Source organism: Panthera onca, chromosome A3 (assembly GCF_046562875.1).
Source record: "Panthera onca isolate mPanOnc1 chromosome A3, mPanOnc1 haplotype 2, whole genome shotgun sequence".
In the NCBI taxonomy this organism is placed as follows: domain Eukaryota; kingdom Metazoa; phylum Chordata; class Mammalia; order Carnivora; family Felidae; genus Panthera; species Panthera onca.
This window is the reverse complement of record NC_138341.1, coordinates 40446964-40463581: the sequence shown is the minus strand read 5'-3', so window position 1 is coordinate 40463581 and position 16618 is coordinate 40446964. Positions and strand designations below refer to the sequence as shown.

Sequence of the window (16618 nt, the reverse complement as noted above, 5' to 3'; positions counted from 1 at the left end):
AGCCACTGCAGTGGTCCTGATTCTATCCCCATCCCCAATTGTGGCAGAATGGAGAGTAAAGAGAAACTGATCACTGGTTCACATGTTTTTAGAATACAATTCTTCATGTTAAAAAAAAAATTGCATTTTGCACAATATCCTTGTCACTCTGTGGTGGACAGCCTGCGGGGTTGGGTTTCTGGCCTGTTTTGCTGAGTGGCTGCACCATGCAGTTTCCTAAGAGGGCGGTCTGGGGAAGAAAGCCCTCTTCTCTGTTCCAGGGGCCCTGGCCTTGGGGTCCCAGAGTGTCTGTTTATCACTGGGGACCAGAGATGCAGGAAAGATTGGTCATCTCCACTGGCAAGGTTCTGCTACTGAAGGGTAAAACCTGTGAGACGGTAAAGCCAGGGGGAAGAGCTCAAGAAGTGGAAGGAATTCTGTGGAATGGCGTGTTCTCACCTGGGAAACTTTTGGAGAGGACTTCTTTCCTCGCTTCCAACTGTAGTGCACTTCGGCGAGCTCTGCTCTTGGCTTCTGTAACATGAAGCTTTGCTTCCTCTCTTGCCTGGGCCCTGCCTAAAGGGTTTTCTGTGAGAACCTGTGAATGGGAAGACTGTGGGCGGTACCCAGAGTCCTGTAGAGTCCTGTCCACGCCAAAGCAAGCTTGGAACAGGGGCAGATATGGCTGGGCGGGGGGAGGGGGGGGCCCCTACCTTCTGGGAGGTGGAGGGTTAATCTCCATAGCTCATTGGCAGTTCTGCCTCCGTACGGGGCATGCTGGGATTTCCTCCCAGCTGTTTTACATCATGAAGATTTGTATGTTGGGGAAATTCCAGGGCACAGCTGCAATTAATCTGCTGCACAGTCTTCAAGCTAAGCAGGGATCCTGTAGGACCGATTCTCTGCCTCCCTGCAGGAAAGGAGGTTCTGGCTCTTTGGTGAGAGCGCCCTTCAGAGGGACCCTTCCCTGGGGCCAAGTCGAATGGAAATAGCCCACCTGGCCAAGTATTCACCGCAAGGAGGGCACTAAGGGCACTAACGAGGGGCCCCAGAAGCAGAAAGGGACCCAGAGCATAAAGAAAAAGAGGTACAGCCCCCTTTATAAAGAGTAAAGCCAAAATAACACTGATAGCAGCACTTGAGAAAAATACCACAAAAAAAACTTTTTGTTCACTCTCCCTTAGGAATGTTGAAGTCAAAATCTTAAGAGACTCATAGTTCGCATTCCACAATACAGTACAAGAACGAACAAGCCACCATGACCAAATAGGGTTTACCTGGGGCATGCAAGGATGCTTTCGTGTAAGAAAATCTATCACTATGTATACATCTCACAACTGAGTACAGTAAAGACAGGTTCTAAACCACAGCCTCAGTCTACCTAACTGTGAACCATAAGTTCCCCAAGTGTGTTCTATGGAACCCCAATCCCCAGAAAGAGTTTCCCAAATTCAGTAAGATCAGGAAACTGCATATCTGTCCTGTCTCAGAGAGTCACAACATACGGTAGCATATTAAGCAGCATGAGTAAATCGAGAGTGGTAGTACTCACCATTTGAGTCTAGTTTTCTCTTTCTCTTTTTGAGTGCCAGAAGAGAATACTTACCTCCTAGTCAGCATCCCATGTGTGGTGGCCGTTGCTATCACTTGGCAGTCAGTTGCACTGGTGCCACACAGCTTCCATGGTCTACATTCCAAAGAGCATCCCCAGCAGGGAGGTAGCCCGCCGGCCCATCCTCACTGCCTTACAGCCTGTGCATGATAACACTGGTCAGGAGCCGGTTGTGGTCAGTTGGATGGAAAACCTAGACTAGGCTTGGAGAAACCTAGCATTTTTAATTTGCCCACATGCCATTACCATACAAAGAATCTGGGCTCAGCCACATGTCTCTTACTCCCCAGATAACTGATTGGCCCCAGGGTGATTGTGGGCTGGCTTCAGATGAGAATTGCAGCCAAAGAGAGTTTTATTGCCCCTGAATATTGGGGTACGCCTGACCCAGGAATTCAGAACTGCCCGGCTACCTCCACAGATCTGGTGCTGAGGTGGGAGAGGCTTACAGAGGTGCTGCCGCAGGTCCCTGCTGCCCTGATCTGTGGTTCTGGGAGGCTCAGCTGTCCCTTTCGAATGCTCCTTTCTTCAGAATTGCGATCCAGGGGAGTTTGATGGCAAAGCTGCAGTGGGCCCCTGCGTCTTTTTATAGGTCTTTCCCCACCACCCTGCATCACGTGTCTCAAAATCTTAAAAAGGCAGAAAAGTAGAAAGGGGGAAGGGACAATCCTCTATTTCTTTATCAAATGAATCCTTCCTTATACACATGCACACCCACACCACCACCACCCCCCACCCCCCAGATTTCCTGGAGCGGGAAAGGTCCTGGGCCAGATGTCCACCATTGCCAAAACCACTCTCCCCACCTGTCTGACAGATCTCTATGGGGCCAGGCTTCGGTCGTGGACAAGGCTAAAGATTTTTACACACTTCTAAGCTTCCAGGTCTCAGTTAAAGTCATTGAGTGAGAGGGAACCCTACAGAGATATGAGGACAGTGTGGTCTCTTCCTCCCCCTGGAAGTCCAGGCAGTGGGTAGGTAAGACACCAAGCATGTGATGGACAACCAAACACAGTAGCTATTACTAAAAGCACTTGCTCTGAGTGTGTGTGTGTGTGTGTGTGTGTCCATATGTATATTTGTGCCTTGATAGCCCCAGCATGAAGGCAGACCCTCATGGAGTGCATAGTAGAGCAGTGGCTCCCATTGGGGGACGGTTTTCCCACTCCCAGAGACATTTGGCAAAGTCTGGAGACCTTTTTGGTTTTTTTCAACTTTTTTTTTTTTTTTTTTTTTTTTTTTTTTGGGACAGAGAGAGACAGAGCATGAGCGGGGGAGGGGCAGAGAGAGAGGGAGACACAGAATCGGAAACAGGCTCCAGGCTCCGAGCCATCAGCCCAGAGCCCGATGCGGGGCTCGAACTCATGGACCGCGAGATCGTGACCTGGCTGAAGTCGGACGCTTAACCAACTGCGCCACCCAGGCGCCCCAATGGAGACCTTTTTGGTTATCACAAATGGGCAGGAGAATGGGAGCTACTGGCTTTTGGTAGGCAGAGGCCAGGGATGCCGCTAAATATCCTGCAGTGCACAGGACAGCCCCCACAATATCCCAAAATGTCACTAGTGCCATGGTTGAGAAGCCCTGAACTAGACTCCTACAAGCCTGCTCTGCCTAACAACTCAAAAGGTCCACTAATAATGTTCTTTCCCAAACTAGGATTCAGATGGATTCCTATTTGATCTAAGAACATCCCTGGCCAACAAGAATGAGGAGTGTTCAGCGTGTGTCTTTATGACGTCAATTAGGGAACTAGATGCTGGTAGAGTTGGTGGGTTCCAGGAGCCCCTTCTACTATGTTTCATATTGGGGTGGATTTGGGATACTTCTTTTCGCACGTGATAGTTGTGATTGTAGTTCAACTTCAAGAAAAACAGATAAATGCTCAGGTTGTTGCTTCTAGAGAAACAGTGTGATGAACGGTGTAAGTTTGGGTCACCTCAAGCGTCACTACAGGAGAATTGGTGTGTATATATTCATTCAGCTCTGAGGTTGCCAGCCCTGGGCGAGACAGAAAGGGAGGGAGAAAAACCCTTGGGAGCCGAGAAAAGGCTGGGGGGTGGGGGGGTGGGGTGGCTTCAAGAAGGTGATGTGATGACTGCTGTCGCAGTGAACAGCATGGAGTTGAAGCCAAGAGACTTCAACTTCAGTTCCCATCATAAAGTTGGGCTAGTCACTCACCCTGTGTTTACCTCCATTAGCTCATCTGAAAATTTGGGACAGTCACCCCTACTTGCAATAGCAGCGTTGTTGTGAAGAGGAAACTGGTTTATGTGTGTGGAAATGCTTTGGAAACTGCCAGTATGGCACAGATGTTATTCACTGAGGAAATGAGGGCTTTTTTTTTTAATGTTTATTTATTTATTTATTTTTGAGAGCCTGCATGAGAGTGCGCATGCACACGCGAGCAAGCAGGGGAGGACCGGAGAGAGAGAATCCCAAGCAGGCTCCCAGCTGTCTGTGCAGAGCCCGCCTCGGGGCTCACACTCACAATCTGAGATCATGACCTGAGCCAAAATCAAGATTCAGGCGCTTAACCTACTGAGCCACCCAGGCACCCCAGGAAATGAGTTTTAACTCATGATTCCAGTATTTGTCCAGTGTTTTTAATTTGCCAAAGGCATTGAAATCCCAGTTAGTTTATCTACAAAGCATAGGCTCTGGGTAAGGAAGAAGACAGGTGGGGGTGGGATGGATCAGCAGAATGCAGGGACAGGGATGATACTCGGTGTGGCCTCATGGATGGAGGGGCAGGCAACAGAAGGCCCAGAGTAAAGAGTGCCCTCACTTATAGCACCCCCACAACCCCCTTTTGTTCCCCCCTCCCAAGCCTCCCACAGCCAGGCCTGATTGGTCCATCCCACCTGCTGTCTGTGCTACTCACTGGCCCTTTGTAGATGTGTCCTAGGGCCATTATCCTTGCCTGTGGACATTGTTTTGAAAGCCCAGACCCTGCCCACTCAGTCCATATTTGTGGACTCTTTGATGGAAAGAAAAGGGGCACGGCCCATCCTAGTTTTCTGATCCTGTGCACATAGCTCAAGGCCAACTCACGATTTCTTTTTCCCTGAAACTGAGGGACCAGAGCAAGGGATAACTCAGAAACTTATTTCTGTCTATGAAACTCTTCCTGGAGCCATCATTTCTTATTGGAGGTGTAATTTCCAAAGTAACCTCAAGAATTTTGCAAAGAGTCTGCATAGCTGGTCTGCTGCCCAGAAACACCATGTCAGTGTTGACACTAAGACAACATGTGTGCTTTGCCCTTGGCAAAGACTAACGGTTTGCTTACGAAAATACTAGCTGCCATTTATCAAATGTCTCCCACGTGCGAAGCATTGTGTTCAATACTTGACATTGTCCCTAATCCTTCTAACAACCTATAAAGTTATTGAGAGTAGCCTTGCCTTACAGATGCAGAAGCCGAGACTCAGAGTTGTTAAGATGCTTGTCCAGAGTTGCACAGCCTACACTGGCAGAGTGAGACCCTGAACCCATGAGCATTTGACTCCGGACCCCAGGCGGGCTCACCCAGTGCCCCTCACAGCCTCTCCACTCATTCCTTTCCAGGCCCTTGCCAAAGACTGCCATGCCAGGGTTGAGGAGAGGCTTTTTTAAATTATTTTATTTTTTATCTTAGGGAGAGAGAGCACGTGAGCAGGGGATAGGGGCAGAAGGAGGGAGAGAGAGAGAAAGTCTCTAGCAGACTTCATGCTCAGCTCAGAGCCCAGTGCAAGCTCTCAATCCCTTGACCCTGAGATCATGACCTGAGCCAAAATCAAGTTAGTTGCTCAAATGACAGAGCTACCCAGGTGCCCCAAGAAGAAGTTTTTTGTTTAAAGAAAGTATGTGCATGTGTACGTTGAGGGTTTACTGTTTGGTTTGGATTTTCTGCAACAATACAGGGTAAGGTACTGGATAATCTTTTCAAGGCTGAGAAACACTATAGCTAGAAGTTAAATCAGCATCGTTGAGTATGGACAGATATTACCCATGACCCTGCGAGTGTCGGGCAGATGGTTTTTATTCATTCCTTCACCAAATATTTCTGGAGGCTATTTCTTAGGGAGTATTGTGTGTGATGCTGTAAGTCATGGGAATGAATGGGGCAGGATCACCATGTGGGAGCCCTTGGTCCCTAGATGTGCCCTTCTTGTCCCATGACTAGAGCAGGGAGAGCTTGACCCTCAGCGATATAGGTTCTTTGGACACTTTGGCTGGTTGTCCTGTTGTGTGTCCCCCACAACATGACAGAGGGGGCAGGTGATGGTAGTGGTGATTCTGAGTGTGTGCTCTCCCCTGAGATAATCATCTGGACACTGAGCAGGAAGGAGCATGTGCGGTCACGGAGAACCAGCAGCAGCCTACCTGCACAGCTCCTCCTCTGCTCACTTGGGGGTGCTCGCAAGGCCTCATCTCACCAGATGCCTTGTGTTTTCTATCCCCTGTGCAGTACCTACAGATGAAATGGCCCCTCCTCGATGTCCCATCCAGTGCCACAGTCAAGGACACCAGGTCACCATCTCCGGCACACTTGGTAAGTCTGTTTCCCCTTCAAGTGCCAAAGGGATCTTCTCGCTCCCCTCACCCCATGTCGTTGCATCCCATCCACCATCCCGAAGCTGATGGGGTCTGACGGTATTGCCCCAAGTGTGTGTCTCAGGAGAAGAGCTGAGCAGTTGGGGTGTGGCCGTGTTACCTGTACGCTTTTCCACCCCTTCCACCTCAACACACACGCACATACCAGCTGTGATGTCGTATGATTAGAAATGCCGGCACCGACCCTGGCTGGTTCCCTGGTCCTTGCCGCTTCCTTAAGAATCCCTCTGCCCCCTCCACCTGGGCAGCAGTGTTCCTTCTCTCTTTTGGAGCTCGTTCTACATTGCTGCCACTTCTCATTGCTGCTGGCAGCAACAGTGGAAGAGGCCCTGTGCAAACAAAAACTCCAGTGGGGCAGCTGAGACCTTTGTGCCAAGCCCTGTGACAACTCAGGTCCCAAAGGAAGATCTGGATGGTCCTGGGAGGCGGGAGCAATGAGGTCCAAGCAGGTCTCGCCTCCTCAGGGCTTGCGGTGGACTGAAATTGACAAGAGATGGTCCTGGGACATTGCATTCCAGGACTTTTCTTAGGAGCTTGGGGCCTCCCTAGCCTTAAGACCCACACACCCCTCAAGCTAACTGGTGTTATGCATTGTACAGTGAGCCTCTGAGTCCTAGAGGGTGCAGCTAGAAGGAACCCCCCTGGCATGACCTATGCATTTTATAGACAAGGAGACCTGGGAAACATAGTGTTTTTAGAAACATTATTATGGAAAATTTCACCTGTTCCCTTTCACCCACACACCTCCTCCTACTACACTGGGTTGTTTTAAAATAAATCCCAGACATATTATTTCATCTCATTCAGGACATCTTAAGATACCCTGACAGTCCTTTTTCATTTAAAAGCTGAGAGTCTAGGGGCGCCTGGGTGGCGCAGTCGGTTGAGCCTCCGACTTCAGCCAGGTCACGATCTCGCGGTCCGTGAGTTCGAGCCCCGCGTCAGGCTCTGGGCCGATGGCTCGGAGCCTGGAGCCTGTTTCCGATTCTGTGTCTCCCTCTCTCTCTGCCCCTCCCCCGTTCATGCTCTGTCTCTCTCTGTCCCCAAAATAAATAAAAAACATTGAAAAAAAAAATTTAAAAAAAAAAAATAAATAAAAGCTGAGAGTCTAGATATACAGAGAAGATAATTCGGGCTCAGCGAGCCTGTATGATTTCCAGTACATGTGAGAGCAGTTTACAGTGACAGAGCCCTTGGAAGTTTATAAAGCAGTGTCCTGTGTAGTTGTCAGATGACTGTCGCTGCCATCCACTGGGGAGACAAGTGGGGAGAGCTGGTTTCCACCATCTCTAGGAGAGACCAATGACTGTGTAGGGAACGGTGAGCAGCCAGCCATCTGGTTCAGGCTGCCCCTGAGAGGCTCTGTGGCCGCCCTAGGAACAGGCCGGGGTCACGTCTCTGGTCCCCCAGAGTCCTGTGTGGGATGGCGTAGCGCGAGGTCCCAATGCCCTCTAGTGGTCGGTCCCGGTGGAGGACACAGCTTCCCACATCTACCCTGCCACAGACCTGGCTTGTCCCCTCTAGGCACAGCTGTCTCTCTTTAACTGTCTCAAATCTTTGCTCACCGCCCCCCCCCCCCCACCTATCCTGTGGCATCCCCCAGCCCACTGCAGTGGACCCCGAGATGGCAGGGCCCTCTCTCTTATCTTCCCTCCACATATTCTCTCTGCATATTGTCTAAAATCTCCCCTACTTTTTTAGTAAGTTTTTATTTGTTTGTTTGTTTGTTTATTTTGAGAGAGAGAGAGAGAGAGAGAGAGCAGGGGAGGAGCAGAGAGAGAGGGAGAGAAGATCCCAAGCAAGCTCCATGTTGTCAGCACAGAGCCCAACGTGAGGTTCGAACACCCGAACCGTGAGGTCATGACTTGAGCTGAAATCAAGAGTTGGATGCCCAACAGACTGAGCCACCCAGGCGTCCCTCCATCTACTTTAGAGGAAGTGAGTTCCCTTTAAAACTAGCATGGGGACTCATTGAGCTTCCCATCCTTCCTGCTGCGCAGAGCAATCTGTCTCTGGAAAATAAAACGAAAAGCCTGTGTCCAGACCTCCTCCTGCTGCGAGCTTTATCTGATTTCCCATGTGGTGTCCACCACTGGCTTCTCCTACAAGAGCAGGACTTCCACCTCTGCCTCTGCATCATTCTTTCTGCCAACCCACCGTAGCCGGGCTCGGCCCGGCTCGGCAACTGCGTCACATGCCTCAGTCCAAGCGTTTCCCCTGCTTTTCCTCAACACAGGTGGCATCGGACAGTGTTTGCAGCGCTCTGCTTCCTGGACTCGGGCTTTCGTGACTCCAGGGGCCTGTATGCACACACGCTAACAGTTCCGGGCCCTCTCTACACCTACATTCTCTTTCTGGACTATTTTCCTCAAATAAGTCAAGGTCCCCATTCTCACTTATTACCTCCATGTGAGTGACCTAAAGATACATGAAATCGCTAACCTCTCAGCAAGGTTCTGTGCCAATGGCTCCACCAGCCAGGCAGACGCCCATCCCCTGCAGGTAGTGCTCTGCAGAAACTAATCCAGCTTGGCGGTAGAACAGGGGCCCCTAATTTGTCAGCGTGGAGAAGCATGAACAGTGGCTACGTTACACCATAGGTAACAAAATGGCTAATTTTCTAGTAAGTTGTGTATTATCGCACTGTATATTCTGCTATAGTAAAGCAGGGGCGCCTGGGTGGCTCTGTGGGTTGAGTGTCCAACTCTTGAATTCAGCTCAGGCCACGATCTCTGGGTCGTGGGCTTGAGCCCTGCATTGGGCTCTGCCCTCAGCATGCAGCCTGCTTAAGATTCTCTCTCTCTCTCTCTCTCTCTCTCTCTCTCTCTCTCTTTGTCCCTCCAGCACACCCCCCGCTCAAGTTAAAAAAAAAAAAAAAAGCAGAGGGGAGCCTGACTGGCTCAGTCGGTTGAGTGTCCGACTCTTAAATTCAGCTCATGATCCCAGAGTCATGGGCTCAGCACTGAGCATGGAACCTGCTTAAGATATTCCCTCTCTCTCTCTCTCTCTCTCTCTCTCTCTCTGTGTCTCTCTGCCCCTCCCACCCCCGTCTCAAGTTTAAAAAAAAGAAGAAAAAAAGCAGAAGGGAGCCTGACTGGCTCAGTCAGTGGAGCATCTTAATCTCAGCGTTGTAAGTTGAAGCCCCATATTAAGTGTAGAGATGACTTAAAAATAAAAAATTTTAAAAAGACATAAACGGGCCTCAAAAGCTCAAGGAAGGAACATTTATGGGCAAAAACCTTAACATTAACTTGAAATCCTACAGTTTGGGAGAAGACACCCCCCCCCCTTCTCAATTTTCGGGTTGGAGCGTCTCATTCCAACTTCTGAGATACATGTATGTGTGGGAGCAAAGCCTGACACACCTGGGGGGGACCATCTATGTGCCAGAGAATGTATAACACCGTGGGTGTGAATCCCAGTTCCTCCTCTTCCTATCGGTACAGCTTTAGCCACATTTCCTCATCTCTCATTGCTTTGGTTTCCACGTCTATAAAATGGGAATAGAAGAGGGCTCGATCTCAAGAGTCGTGTGCAAATGAACCAGTGCGTTGTAATGATTTTAGAATTGTGCCTGACACGAAGTAAGCCCTCAGTAACTGTCACTGCGGGTGCCACCCCCACTTACCGTTGCTGTTATTAAGACAAGGAAAGAGCAATTAAAATACTGTTTAATTAGCAGATGAAAAGGTGATGAGGGCCTGCGGTAGGTGCCAGTTCAGGTGGACAGATCACGAGCGTAAGAGAGATAATGAGCTTATAGAATCTCACAATTACTCTCCCAAGGATTTGATTTAATTGGTCTGAGGCAGTGTTGGTATCTTAGTTTTTTAAGTTCACCCAGGAGGTTCTAAGGGGCAGCCAGAATGGAGAATCATTGCCCTAATCACAAATCAGAGGCTAAAGGGAAGGAGCTAGAGACAACCCCAGTTTGCTAGGTGCCGGCTTCTCTAGGCTGGAGGTGTAAGCAGGACTTGGAGGTTCCCGGAAGTAGTTGTGGAGGTTTGGACACTGGTGTTTTTATTAGAAAGTTGAAAACACTTGCTTATGAAGTTGCATTTAGAATCACGAGCAGAATATTTTAAGATGAGGTTGGCCCCGGGAGAAGGGCAAGTGAAGGAAACTGCCTGCGTACTTGGCAGAGATTTAGTGAGTCGTGTCAAAGCTGCCTGTCAAGGAAATGTGTATAAACAAGCCATAACTGAGCCAGGGTGGGGATGGAGTTAAGTGTTATTACTGCTTGGATTTTATGCCTTAAAAACAAGCTCTAAAAACCGAATAGCTGTGATATTTTCTATGTAACGATTTGTAATATCTGATCACTGTAATCTCCTTGCACGTAGACTGTTACCCAGACCCAGACCATTACCGTGGCCCCATGTGCCTGGCCCCCGTCTTTTCCCTCTTCTCTCCCTGGAGCACTGTGCCCAGCCACACAAAACAAATCTATGCACTTCCAGAACATAACCAACTCGAAGATAGGAATCCCATCTGCTTTGGTCACATTCATTCACCCAGTGCTTATTGTTAACATCCAACACAAAGTAGGTACTTGTAGAACATTTGTGAATGAATGGAAGAATAAATGATGGGGGAAAGGTTGATACCCCTTCTAAAGCCCTCTCTCCTTCTTGCTCCATTCCCTCTTCTCCTACAGGACTTTTTTTTTAACTGAATCTGTTTTTGAACCCATAAACATAATGCCCGTGTTGTGTAAAACACTTGGGAAGATGCAAAGTGCACAGAAAGAGCCCCGTAATCCCACAACCCACACACGTTTTGTTATACAGCATTTCGTTCTCTTCTGTGTTTGTGTGTGGGTGTGTGTGCATGCACCTGTAACTTACTTTCTAGAAGATGACCAAAATGTTTCCTTTAAATAGTAAGCTCCCCATTCTGCCGTTAAATATTGGGCCGCTCTCAGAAGCAACTGTCAGATTGTCAGGCCAGTGCCTGGAAGCCCTCCTTTGAAGAACAGCCGCCTCGCTGCTTCGCCTTCGAGCTGAGAAGCCTGACTTTGCTTAACATGCCAGTTCTCAATTTAAAACATTTATCAAGGGGGCGCCTGGCTGGGTCAGTCTGTTAAGCATCCGACTCTTGATTTCTCTTCAGGTCACGATCTCACAGTTAATGAGATCAAGCCTCACATCGGGTTCTGCACTGACACTATGGAGCCTGCTTGGGATTCTTTCTCTTCCTCTCTCTCTCTCTCTCTCTCTCTCTCTCTCTCTGCCCCTCCCCCAGTTGCACGCTTGCACCCGTGTGCTCTCTCTCAAAAATGAATAAACAAAAAAAATTATTGAGGTTTCCCTTTAAAAAAATTTTTTTAATGTTTTTATTTATTTTTGAGACAGAGAGTGACAGAGCATGAGAGGGGGAGACACAGAATCTGAAGCAGGCTCCAGGCTCCGAGCTGTCAGCACAGAGCCCGATGCGGGGCTTGAACTCACAGAGTGTGAGATCGTGACCTGAGCTGAAGTCGGTCACTCAACCAACTGAACCACCCAGGCGCCCCTAGGTTTCCCTTTTTAAATTGTGCATAGTTTCTCCATATTCTTACTGGTATACCTGCTATGGACCCAAAACACTTCAAAACTCACCACATAGCTTGTTGCTGCTTTGGTTTGCCTCCAATACTGATTTCAGTTCTTATTGTGCAGTAGTAATTCTTTATTTCGGTATAATTTTAAACTTTCAGAAATATTACAAGAATAATACAAGGACTCCCATATTTTTTTTTTTTAATTTTGAGAGCGAGCAAGAAGGGGAGGGGCAGAGAGAGAGGGAGAGAGAGAATCCCAAGCAGGCTCTGGGCTGTCAGTACAGAGCCCACTGTGGGGCCCAAACTCACAAACCACAAGATCATGACCTGAGCCGAAATCAGGAGTTGGACACTTAACCTACTGAACCACCCAGGCACCGTAGGAACTCCCATATACATTTATCCAGATTCAGAAATTTTTGTCCCATGCTTTGTCCCTCTCTCTTTGTGTGTGTGTGTGTGTGTGTGTGTGTGTGTGTGTGTGTATACATGCATATATACACATGTACATATATGTACAGATTTTTTTAACAATTTGAGAGTAAGTTGGAGACACTATGCCCCTTTATCCCTGGATACTTGGGATGTATCTCCTAAGAACAAAGATATTGCCTTACAATGACTGCAGTACAGTTCAAGAAGTGAACATTTCACATTACTCTCTAACCCATGGTATATATTCAAACTTTGGCAAATGTCCCAATGGTATCCATTACAACCATGTGCTTTTCCCTGGCCAGAGTTCAATCCAGGATCACACGTGCCATGTCCCTTGTCTCCTTTTATCTAGCAGGGTTCCTCAGCCTTTGTCTTTCCTGACCTTGATGTTTTTTGAGAAGTACTGAGCAGCTATTTTGTAGAATGTCCTCCCTCTAGGGTTTGTCTGTTTCCTCCTGGTTAGGCTCCAGTCATGTGTCTTCAGCAAGAACACTACTGCACTGATGTTGTGTCCTCCTCAGTGCCTCACATTGGGGGGGGGGGGGGGGCAGGCTCCCGGTGTCCATCTGTCCCCATAGTGGAGATGTCAGCTTTAATCATTCGGTTAAGTTGGTGTCTGCCGTGTGTTTCCACTGTGAAGTGGCTCTTTCTCCGTTTGTAACTAATAAGTACTCTCTGTAGGGAGACGCTTTGCAGCCGTGTGCATGTCCTGCTTTTCATCAGACTTTCACCCTCTAGTTTGGGCAGTCATTGGGGATTACCTGCCTCCATCCCTTTACTAGTTTCTGCTATGGAGAACTTAGCTTTGGGAGATTCTTACTCTGTCTCCCAGCTCATGAATCTTACTGTAGAGCAGCAGAGGAGTCATTGTGACAAGTCCAGTCTGTGCACCGAAAACACTCTGGAAAAGATGACAAGGTGTAGAGGACAGAAGCTACGAAAACAGTCAACAGATGTGTTCCTGCAAAAGAGACCGAGCCAATGAAAACGACAAAAGGCAGTGAGAGAGGTGAAGCCGGGCTTTAGAAACAAACACTTGAATTTATAGATCAGAAGAGTTCACTTGAATTCTCCAAAGTAAATGAAAATGGACATTCACCTGTGTACATCCTGACAATGATTTGAAATGTGAGGGTTTAATCTTTTTTTCCTGCAAGCATACGTGCAGGGGAGGAAAAAAGGACAGTATCAAAGAAACAAAAATAAAGGGTTTATTTTGTCGTTTTCTTTTTTTTTTTCTTTTTAAAGTTTTTGTTTGTTTTGTGTTTTTTGTTTGTTTTTGGCTTGGTTTGGTTTTTGGGTTTTTTTTTGTTTTGTTTTGTTTTGTTTTGAGAGAGGTGGGAGTGGGGAGAGAGAATCCCAAGCAGGCTCCGCACTGTCAGTGCAGAGCCCAATGTGGGGCTCGAACTCACAAATCATGATATCATGACCTGAGCCGAAATCAAGAGTTGAATTCTTAACCGACTGAGCCACCCAGGTGCCCCTCTTTTGCCATTTTCAATGCCAGCAAACACAAGGGCAGAGAAGGAGAGTTTTGATGAGGAAAAAGATTTATCTCAAGAATCTTATGCACAGTCCACTTTGCGAGGACCTCAAAAATGTGACGCTGCTTAGAAGGGCCTGAAACGCATTCCAGTTCTCTAAACATGGTCTCACCCGTTGCCCCACAGAGACTCTTGGTTTATCTTTACATCTTCTGTCCTGCAGCACAACTGCTTGCCGCGGATGAGGAGCCCAGAAAGCATTTGTTAATACAGTCACATGGAGCCCCGTGTCCTCATTTCTTCTTTCTGCTCCAGTCCACTGGCCTCCCTGTGGTTCTTCAAACATGCTGAGCACACTGCCCACCTCAAAGCCACTACACTGGTGTTCCTTCTGCCAAAATGCTCTTCCCCTGTCTATCCACACATCTAGCACCCCACTTCCTTCAGGTATTTATTCAAAAGTCGTTTTCTGCTTGAGGCTTTCCCTGTTCAACCTGTGTCACAACCCACACTCCCTTCGCCCTTGACTTAGTTTTTCTCCTTAGCATTTCTCACTATTATTGCGCGGTTTATGTTACTTATTTTCCATCTCTCCAATTAGAATATAAGTACCATGAGAATAGATATTTCTGCCTAAATAGATGAGTCTCTAGTGCATTCACAAGACCTAGAGCAAGCAACTGCTGGCATATAGTAGGTACAATATAAATACTTGTTGCTCTTTTCTCTCTCTCTCTCTCTCTTTTTTTTTTTTTTTTTTTTGGTAGTGAAACAAGAAAGGAATTTATCCTACTGCTTTTATTGTTGAGATCAGTGTTTTCTGCAGAGCCAGGCAGTTAAGCAATCCATCTATGTCATCAGAGACCCCGATTCTTCCGTCTCTGCTCTATCAGCCTCCAGCCCTTTGGCTGCCCAACTCAGTGCCTACGGTACAGACAGTCTCCACAAATATTTACCCAATACATAAAAGTGTGGATTTCCATTTCTCTCAGTAGAGGAAAAATACATATAGGAGACGCATAACTTCAGACTTCCTTCCCTTAATAGGATACAACGACAGAATGGCAAAAAGCTTACATTTTGCCTTTCAAGTAGTATTTGTTAGAGGTGTGTGTGTGTGTGTGTGCGCGCGCGCGCAGAGAGAGAATTGAGGTTTTTTCCCCCCACCAACTTTGATTAGGTTCCTATGTGGCCCCGGTTCTATTATATATAAATCTTTCAATCTTATTTTCTGCACTACCAACTGGCCAACTCCCTTTGGGATATTTTACTAATTTTAAGAAAGACATGGGGCTAATTTAGAGACAGGTGGCCAGAAAACAGGAGTCCAGAGACTGTGGCATATGAGGGAAACAGAAGACCTCAGAGAACAAGGTGTTTGTCTTCCAATGCTTGATGAGTTCTCGTCAGAGAGAGGGAATACTGATTTTATTAAGTGATATGCCCATCTATAGGGCTAGGAAAGAAACACGTAAGGAATTTAAGGAAAGAGTTCCTAGGGCCTGAAATAGGGTACATGCAAAGAAAGTTGTTCTCTCTCCAAGCTTGAGTGAATCCAGTTGGTTGTCTCCAAAAAGTTGTGCACACACAGGATGTTCCATTGAGGTACAGATCAGAGGTAAAAACACTCACTAAAATCATTAGGAAGAAGTTCGTCGTTACTGTATGGAATGTGAGGGGGGATCAATAGCATGAACTTCACGAACTACTTGTTGGTTCTCAGCAAATGACAGTTCACCTGAGCCCAGCTACATCGATTTTCAATTTGCCGAGTTTTTTTTTTTTAAGTTTATTTATGTATTTTGAGAGAGAGAGAGCACAGGTTGGGTAGGGGCAGAGAGAGAGGAAGAGAGGATTCCAAGCAGGCTCCGTGCTGTCAGCAGAGCCCAACACGGGGCTCAACTCACAAACTGTGAGATCGTGACCTGAGCTGAGATCAAGAGTCAGATGCTTAATGAACTGAGCCACCCAGGCGCCCCACAAATTACCTAGTTTTAAGTAAAATAACCCATGAGGAAATGGACAAGTAGCTTTGAAAGATTCCTGCAATAAACTTAGATTGAAAATACTACTAAGAACACAAACCAAAGGAACAAATAAGCAAACAAACAAAACGTGGTAGAACTGACACTTTTTATTAAGTTGTGTGGTCAAAAAAAAATTTAGAGACCCCTGGCCCAACTGATCGTCTGTCACTGTTAGAATTGGAGTTAACATTGAACTTTGTAGCGGGGGCCAGCAAGTCCTTGGAAATCCTCTTTCTTTGGCAGTCGACTGTTCTCAGCAGATAGCCCTGCGATGGGAGAAACCAGTCCTCTTCTGGCCTTCATGACCACTTCAGACCCTCCTCCTCCCTATGGGCATTACAATGCTGTGAATAGGCTGATACTTTAGCAATTATTCCGGTTTCTTTCCCCCCACCCCCCTGAGCCCTGTGGTTAAGCATAGTCTCTTGAACACAGTTCCAGCCCCCACAGAGAAGGTTGTTTCCATCAGTAAACAGACAAATGGATGTAGATAGAATAGAGTTTTTAAATACATAAAATCAGATACAGTTAGCAACCTATTGGAACTCTCAGTATCTTTCCTGGGCAGTCTGTTGGCCAGTCTGTGCTGCTTTATGAGTGGTACCACAAAGCCAAGACTCATCTTTGCCTGATCTAAGAAACCTTATCCTTTTGATCTCTGAAATCAGGATCAGGAAGAAAAGACAATAGTGAATGAACAATAGGAGCCAGGAGGCTTTGTGGACGTCTCCAATGACCAGTTGAAGGAGAGGGGCCTTGTGGAGGGATGGTCTCTCTGGCTGTGCTAGAGCTGTGTGGCGTTAGCTTTACTTTAAACTTGAAATTAAATCTTTAATGGTGGGAGAGGAGGCATTGCTTCCTCAGGGACCCGGAGTTTAAGGAACTTTGGCTTGGACCAACTCTAGAAACAGATTAAAACATTCGAGAAGGACTTGAA

General features: G+C 47.3%; 1 protein-coding gene across 4 annotated transcripts in view; it reads left to right on the top strand.

Moving 5' to 3' along the window:
• The window catches only part of TCF7L1 (transcription factor 7 like 1), a 159123-nt gene that overhangs the window by 131982 nt on the left and 10523 nt on the right, over positions 1-16618 (top strand). For all 4 annotated transcript variants that reach the window (XM_060656276.3, XM_060656286.3, XM_060656295.3 and 1 more), the window contains one exon: positions 6045-6128. In XM_060656276.3, the coding sequence (XP_060512259.2) occupies positions 6045-6128 (84 nt within the window). The remainder of the gene's footprint in view (positions 1-6044; positions 6129-16618) is intronic.